Genomic DNA, 8,750 nt, shown 5'->3' on the forward strand with positions numbered 1-8,750 from the left:
GAAGTCCATGGCCGAGCCATCGACATTCAACTAGAGACACATTCATCCCACTTTCCCCGTTCCCTTCTGCCTCCCCTAAACACGCACCCAAGTCAGAGTTCCTAACTGACTTTACTCTTGACCACAAGAAAAGTAAATGGGTAAGGAACACAATTTGGTCAGAAAGCTTTTATATGTAACTATGTGGGCCTCTTCCAGATGACCCTTCTAGAGGAAAAGATGAGATAAATGGAGTGACAGTTTTGTATAAAACACACACATACACATGTATATATGAATAGGGAATAATTTCTATGTATTATCCCAATACACATCACAATTAAATATACACACATAAGAAAGGACTTGAAAGCATATCCTTTAAATAGTTAGCAATTATCTCTGGGAATGAGATTATTGGCAACTGTTATTTCCTTCTGTGTGCTTTTCAGTATTTTCCAGATTTTCTATAATGAATGGCTGTAATTACTATACCCATATTTTTAAAAAGAACAATATACACTATTTTAAGAAAGACAAATGGGGTGAGGTGAAGCACAGGCTAGGCCCACTAGGTGGGGTGGAGGCACAAGGGCTTACCTGAATCTTATATTCAAATTGTTCCCAGTCCCTAGGACTTTTGGAGCTCATGGTAGAGTGATATAAGAGCAGCATGGTCATCTAGAAGCCAAACAAGAGGTGGTCACTGAGTAAGGTTGTCTCTCTTCTCAGTGATCCCATTCTGGGCTATTCTGGGGACTCTGAGCTATTCTGGAGACTGTTCTAAAACTCTAGAATTCAGCAGCCCGGCCACCATCCTTAGCAGCCCCAGGAAACTCTTTGTTGTTTTTTATTGAGGACATAATTTATGCTGTGCAAAAAGCTGGGTGCCAAGATTCCTGCCTGGCTAAATTCTTGGATTCGTGGAACCCTGAGTGTGAAGCTAAAGGCACCCTTTATAGTCCAGAAACAGCAGAGGGAATGAAGCAGACTGAGCTAGATAGAAAAATATGATGATTGCTGGGTAAGCCTTATTCCTGCCAGGTCTCCATTGAGGCCCACAGTAATGGTCTAGTAAACCACTGTCTTTTTTTTTTTTTTTTTTTGAAACAGAGTCTCACTCTACTGCCCTGGCTAGAGTGAGTGCCGTGGCGTCATCCTAGCTCACAGCAACCTCAAACTCCTGGGCTCAAGCGATCCTCCTGCCTCAGCCTCCCGAGTAGCTGGGACTATAGGCATGCGCCACCACGCCCGGCTAATTTTTTCTATATATTTTTAGTTGTCCGATTAATTTCTTTCTATTTTTTTTTAGTAGAGACAGGGTCTCGCTCTTGCTCAGGCTGGTTTCGAACTCCTGAGCTCAAACAATCCGCTCGTCTCGGCCTCCCAGAGTGCTAGGATTACAGGCATCAGCCACCGCGCCCAGCCCCATTGTTTGTCTTTTGATCTCTTTGTCATAAGATTGTGGACTCCTAGAATCCTTGGGCTAAATTAGCCTCTGTCTAATTAGGACAGGTGGCTGCCTGGTCCTACCTCCAACCTCCCAGAGCCCCTGACACCTCCCCTTGGGTTAAGAAAAGGCCCTGCAGGTCCCTCAGGTACTGCCTTCACACCCACCCCCCAGGCTGGTATTCCTCAGGTACCTTGGCCAGTTCCAGCTCTGACCCCTCCATCACCTTCTGCACAGACACCAGGCATTCTGGAGAAGAGGGATGTTTTCGATTTTCTGCAATGACAACAATGTAGAAAGCAGGGTAAACTTCCTAGGAACCTGAGATCCCAGGACACTTAAATCTGAGAAGCAGAATGGCTATCTCTGGTGGGGCTATGAGGTGTAGGGCTCCTCATTCCTATGTCCTCTCTCCCCTGACTTACACTTTTCCATGTGAAGTCAGTTCTATCCTGGGTCAGTCCGAGGGCTACGGGGACAGTGCAAGAAGAAATCAGGCTAGGAATTCACAACTCTGGGTCATGACACTGCACTCTCCCACCCACTCACCAACTTCCACTTAGCACCACAGAGAAGGAGCCCAGAGATTCCAGATCATTCCAGAGTCCTGTTTCAGCCAAGGTCAGAGAGGAAGCCTGCAGCTGAGTCAGAAGAGGATGACTGGGCACATCTGGCTCATATGCTGCCACAGGGTCTGGGCTCAATTACTAACACCTTGCTTTATCTAAATATATTCTCACCTTTCCTGTAATTCTCTTGAGGTGGAAATGGCAGATAGCTTCCATGTCAAAGATGAGGACTCTGTGGTCCAAGGCTGGACAGGAGCAGGGGAGCTGAAGAGCACTGTGCTAGAAGCTTTGTGTGTATTCTTATTTAATCCACTCACCAGCCTGAAGAGCATTTATTATTATCTCCACATGAAACCCAGGAAACCCATGCCCAGAAAGGTCACACAAGCAGTGAGAAGGATCAAGATCTCAATATCGATCTACCTCTGCCCTTATACCTGTCACCTAAGCAATTAATTCAAAGTTATTTGCGGTAACATGAATCTTTCCCTCTCTTCTGTCCTCTCAAAGTGGGAGGAACAGGAGCCTGAGGTGATAAGTCCCAAAAAGTGACCTTCTGGCTCTACCTGTATCTCTGAGGTAGGCTCTGGAACTGAGGGACACTCTTCTTACACCAACTGATGGAGGCATCACAAGACCCAGGGAAGCTGCCCCAGCTGTATTCATCTCTGTGCTAAAGAGTAGGGAGCCTTGAATCCTTTCTCCTCCAGACACTCATGAACTGATTCCTCTGGACTCTCAAGCCCCAGGAGCTGAGGAAGCAGCTCCTTCCCCACTGTATAAAAAAGATGCTTACTCTGCAGAAAACTGCACACAAAGTCCAGTCTTGCTGGCACCGGCTGCTGCAGGATTTGCTGCCCCTCTTCAGAGCCATGGCTAGAAAAAGAGCAAGTATTAGGACCAGTGTACTCAGCAATCTGCCTCCTTGCTACTGCATTACATACTACCTCCCCTTCTTTCGGGGCTCTGTGTAAGCAGGGTCTGGGAGAGAACCAGATCGGATCCTAGAGACAGGTGAGAAGCTACCAGGACACCATCTATCCAGATGGAACTGTGTGGTGGGTGGGAAGTGGGGACTTGAGGCATGCAGTTCTGCAAAAGATGGCACTCTGCCATCCTTTTTGCAAATATGAAGAATTTCTGTGGGAAAGGGGCCAAGAGGAGATGGAGGTGGCACAGGTAAATGGGAAGCTACATTAAATCATCCGGAATGGCTCAACCGTAAAATGTCAGGAGGCCTGGAAAACATGGCTAGAGTGAGAGTGACAGAGGACCATGGGAGGGAAAACCAGGTCCAAGAACTGAAAGAAAGGGAGGAAACAAGGCTCTGAAGTGACAGGGCAAAGTTCCCACACTAGGCTGAAGGCGTAGGTGGTGAAAGCCGCCCAGAGGTGAGGCCCTTGCCGGAGCTTGTCTGTGTCCTGGAAGGGCAAGCAAAGTGCGACGAGAACCACGGGGAGGGAGGCGGCAGGGGGAGCTCTTGCACAGCCCAGGGACCAGGCCGCTGGCTGCTCCAGCTAACTGCGGTTCTGAGGATCATCTCGCTTCTGAAATAGGTGAAATAACACTTCAGGTTAGAAAGCTGACTTCTCTGTCTAGTCTCCAGCGGGAGATACTGATTAAAGGGCGCCCTGCGCCTCAGAACCTGAACTGTCAGGTCTCAGCCAACTTTCTGGAGGGCAGGGCAGGCCCAGAATCTTCCGATGCCAGAGACATCCTGCAAAGGAAAGAAGCATCCAAGCCAACACCATGAGTGTACCTCCCACATCTCCCATGTGACTACGAAGGGTTCTTCCAAGTGGATCCCCCACAAGAGGCATTCTGGGTAGCTAGTGTGAGATCAGGGACTCCTGCAAAGCCTTGAGGAGATGCTAATCTCCTTATGGACTCTCAGAGGAGCCATCTTCCCTATCTACCCCCAGTCTGGAATGTCGTGACTCTTTGGCCTTGGTGTAAAGCAGTATTTACCTAAAAATATTACATTAAATCAAACTAAAAGGAGATTCTCAGGTTAAATGTTTGAGAAATGCTGGGTTAAACCAAATTAAACATTTTCTTTCTCCTTTCTTTTCTTTTTTTTTTTTTGAGACAGGGTCTTGCTTTGTCACCTAGGCTGGAGTACAGTCGCCTCATCACAGCTCACTGCAACCTCCAACTCCTGGGCTCAAGAGTTCCTACTGCCTGAGTCTCCTGAGTAGCTGGGAGTACAGGCCTATGCCACCATGCCCAGCTAATTTTTCTGTATTTTGTAGAGATGGGGTCTTGCCATGTTGCTCACATTGGTCATGAACTCCTGGCCTCAAGTGATCCTCTCACCTTGGCCTCCCAAAAGGTTAGGATTGCAGGTCATAACCACTGCACCCAGCCCAAACTGAACATTCCCTAAAGAAGAGGATATAACATACATTATTTCCTAAAACTATTTGACCTCAAAAGCTCTTTTTTCCCACAAAGCCCCTGGAATAAGTTGCATGGAACATGCTTTGGAAAATGCTGGTCCTAGAGAAATCTAGCCCATCCTTTAAGACTGTGTTCAAGTCTCATCTCTATCAGGAAGCCATCCAGACCACTGCCGGTCATGCCTCCGTCATGCTGCTCAGGTACTCCTACGGCATTCATAAATACAACTGCATCGTTTACAACAGCCTACTCTCTAACTATACTAGCTGAAAGCTAGGCAAATAGCAGGTGCTCAGTATACATGGGCTGACTGACGCCTGAGGGATGCCTTTTACTGGGAAGAGCAAAGGTCAACATCAGCAAGACAAATGTCAGGTATCTAGGTTTTCTGGCAAAATACCTCCACTAAACTTTGCTATTCAAGCCTCACAGTTACCAAAGAGATGTGATAGCCTTTTTGCTTTAGGCTACCACACACAGAAGAACAGAAAGGGAAACTTGTCAGAGGGGTTAAAGCCAATGAATTTTCCCATAGAGAAGGCCAAGTGACAAAGGAGACAAGCCCTGATTGATTCCCACAGTTTCTATCTTCCCACCAACCTTGCCATCCTCCACTGCCTTCCACTCCGAGAACGAGGCTGCTGATTTAGGTTGGCACCAGTAGCAGTAGCAAAAATGCAATAGCCAGAACATATTAACCAAGAACAAGTGTCTTCCAAAAGGAAGTTGGTCTGCATTGTCCTGGATCTGAGATGGAGGTTAAGGTCAACCTGGAATTTCTATATCCCCTAACCCCCCCCAACCCCCCCAACCCCCCCAGCCATGGCAGTCTAAGGTTCAGGCAGCACCCTAGAAGACAACTTGAAAAATGAGCATCCTTATTTTTGATCCTCCTTATGAAAATTTCCCACCAGGTTATAAACCTACAGTGGCTAAATCAAGAACAACACACATCCTTACTCCTGGACGCATTGACTGCTCTTGTCATCAGCCAAGGAAATTTATCTCTTCAAAAGCAAAAGCAAGGTTGGGCAGGGTGGCTCACACCTATAATCTTAGCACTCTGGGAGGCTGAGGTGGGAAGATCACTTGAGGTCAGGTGTTCGAGACCAGCCTGAGCAACAGCTAGACCCCGTTTCTACTAAAAATAGAAAAAATTAGCCGGGTGTGCTGGCACATGCCTGTAGTCCCAGCTACCTGGGAAGCTGAGGCAGGAGGATCGCTTAGAGCCCAAGAGTTGGGGGTTTGCAGTGAGCTACAATGACACCAGGATGACAGAGTGAGATTGTGTCTCAACAACAACAAAGAAAAAAACAAGGCAACTGAACACCCCTCCTCACAACCCCCACCCCTTCACAATAAAAAAAGAGAAGAAAAGAGGGCTGTGGAAGACCCCTGCTGAGACAAGAGGATGGGAGCTGAGCGTGGGCTCTTGGAACGTGTGAGATGTGAGATTGTGGTGCCTTGGAGGTGGTGCTGTGAACGCGTGAAGTAGCCTTGGGATGGGACAACTAGGAAACTCGCCGGCAGAGAGGCACAGTAAGTGAAGAACCAGGTCAACGTGTTCTTATCTCTGGGCCCCACCCTGGCTTACAACATCCCAATGCAGCCCCGTGCTTTCTGGTCACAGCCATCACCCAGGAAAGGAAGCAAATGAAGCCCCCACCCCAGCAATGAGCTTTGCCCGAGAGGTGGAGAGGCGTGCGGGGCACACTCACATGCGGCCAATGATCTTGATGAAGACGCTGCAGTCCTGCAGCTGCAGCACAGCTGCCACGGGGTCAGCCACGCGCAGGCTGTTCACCTGTGAGCCAAAGGAAGAGCCTGTAAGACTGTTATACAAGCCAGAAGCAATGTGGTCCGCTCCCTTTCCCAGATGGTGACAATTCTCTGCTCACTGGGAGTGCCTCTGGTTGTAGGCTATAGGAATAAAGGAACAGATAATTCTACAACTTTTACTTTCGGCAAAGGAATGCTGTTGCAATCACTCATCCAGTGAATGCTATCCGGTTACCACCACCTAAAATGCTACCATCAGAGAGTCCTTCCTTTGGCTTCAACTAAATAAAAGCTTAAATTCTCCTAACACGTTTCAGCATTGGAGGCACACTTGAAATATAATTAGGCATAAAATGGTTCTGGAAGGCAAATCAAGAAACTGGCACCACCACTGCCTCTAGAGAGAGGAGCTTGATGACAAGGAATCTGAGCTGGGAAAAAGGAAGGCTTTTTACATTATAACCCTCTGTAGCTCTTGAATGTTTACATTATAATTCTTTGTATCTCTCAAATTTTTATATTATAGCCCTTCACAGCTCTTGGGTGTTGAAACATCTATTCAAAACTTAAGTTCAATATTATACGTAGGTTATACACTCCCATACAGATGTAAAAACTTATTAGGTTTTTTTTATTCTTTTTTATTCTTTCTGGATATAAAATTTCGGCTGAGGGGAGAAAGGAAAAACAATGGGGGAACAACATAATTTAAAAAAGCTGGGTTGGGGAGGAAAGAAGAAAAGCTGGGAACCCCAAAGAGAAACTTCCCACTTCTGATTCAATTACCTGTTCCCTTTCTTTGGCTTCGGGCAAGGCATCCCTCTAAATCAGTCTTTACCACTAGAAGATTCACCAGGGGTCACATGCAAATGAATCAGGTACGCAGGTTACTCGACAAGTGTACATGGTCAACTTCTACAGGAAAACCTCATGGATTCCATAGGCACTAAAGTTCAGAAGTAGCCTGCACTGAAGTTTACTTTTTTATTACCACAGGAAGGAAGGGCTTACTAAGTTAATTAATCACATATGCAACATTAAAAGGGGAACGAGACTTAGCCTGCTTAAGAAAGAAGGTACTTTTAAGAACTCCAGCACAGTGGTTCTGTGCAAACCACCAGATTCTATTGCTTATAAATGCGTTCTCTCTATCTGGGCTGCGAGCCCGCAGATATTAATTTTAGGCCCAGCTCCTCCACTAACTTGCCAGGAACCTTTATTATCAACTTTATGTCTCTCTGTGCCTATTGTCCCTTTTGTCAGATGGATAGAAGTCCTGCCTTACCTACCTACTTCAAAGGACCAGTGTGCGTTCAAATGGGATTAAGGATGCAAGAACATATTAAAAAATACAAAGTACTATAAACACAAGGCACTATTATAGTTAATAAAATTAAAATAATGACATAGATACTGATATTTCTTAACAGTTAAATTAGCTGCTGCATGCACTGTAGAATTAAGAGGATTAAAAAAATCAATAAGTCAGCTACAGAAATGATAGTATTTCAGTTAAATACTTTCACATTAAAAACAGCTTTTAGATGGACCTAAATTAAAATAGGTTAAATTTTTTAAAGTGTGAAATATAAAATATGACCCCTCATTGAAGTCTTAAAGACAATATATTTATACCATCTTTTGAAAAAGGTTAAATTGAATTGGTCAGGACAGGTCAGTGTAAGTTTTCTAGAAAGATTCTGAAAACTTTAGACTAAGATCCCTTTTTACCTGCTGAAAATGAAGGGACTTCCAAGACATAAGCATCCAAAAACCATCTCCATTTAATATCTGCAACCTAGGTAAAACGTTCAAGGGCTATAAACGCTGTTCACTAACAAGACTGAAAAATCATACCAATTAGCTGACTTACAGTGTCTTCAGGAATATGGAGTCATCACTTATACCAATTAAGTAATAGTCCAGCAATAGTTTCTTTTGTGGATGTAAAAATATTTTTTCTTCCTATGAATTAGTTTGCTTGCAAGTGAGAAATCATTTAAAAGTTAAAGTGGAAAAGCTCCTTCCCCTCTAGCAGGGTATAAAACATGAGACAGAGGCTAGTCACAGTGGTGAGCAACTACACTTGCATATTTTAATGCATGTTTATTAAGTATGCATGTAAGTATATGCTGTTAAATAAAAATCAGTCTTGTGTCTCTTCTCTATAATGATAGAAGTCACTGACATGGAAGGATCACTTGTGCCCAGGCTGCAGTGAGCTATGATTGTGTCACTGTACTCCAGCCTGGGTGACACAGTAAGACCCCATCTCTTTAAAAACAAAAACAAAAAACTGTGAGAGTGAGGATCAAACTCACTGCATAACCCAAGAGCTGTAAGTTTTCTAGGGTTGCTTAAGGTTGTCAGATTTTTAAATTCCCTTAAATAGATTATTCATTATTAACTGCTGTTTACAGAATAGTTTCAAGCTACATTTCAATTAAAATAAAATATAAATTTATTTTTTACACTATAAATTACTGAAAATCCAGAAGACAAAAATACAAAACTCCCATTCATTATAGTATTTTAATTCATGTACTTTTAGCATTTTGATGTATTTCTTTCTA

At 44.6% G+C, this 8,750-nt stretch overlaps 1 protein-coding gene across 4 annotated transcripts in view; it reads right to left on the bottom strand.

Moving 5' to 3' along the window:
• NUMA1 (nuclear mitotic apparatus protein 1) overlaps positions 1-8,750 on the bottom strand; it is a 58,882-nt gene that overhangs the window by 18,219 nt on the left and 31,913 nt on the right. For all 4 annotated transcript variants that reach the window (XM_012645690.1, XM_012645691.1, XM_012645692.1 and 1 more), the window contains exons 3-6: positions 6,117-6,202; positions 2,795-2,874; positions 1,623-1,705; positions 580-660 (exon numbers count right to left, since the gene is read on the bottom strand). In XM_012645690.1, the coding sequence (XP_012501144.1) occupies positions 580-660; positions 1,623-1,705; positions 2,795-2,874; positions 6,117-6,202 (330 nt within the window). The remainder of the gene's footprint in view (positions 1-579; positions 661-1,622; positions 1,706-2,794; positions 2,875-6,116; positions 6,203-8,750) is intronic.

Source organism: Propithecus coquereli, unplaced genomic scaffold, assembly GCF_000956105.1.
Source record: "Propithecus coquereli isolate 6110/MARCELLA unplaced genomic scaffold, Pcoq_1.0 Scaffold235, whole genome shotgun sequence".
Classification (NCBI taxonomy): Eukaryota; Metazoa; Chordata; class Mammalia; order Primates; family Indriidae; genus Propithecus; species Propithecus coquereli.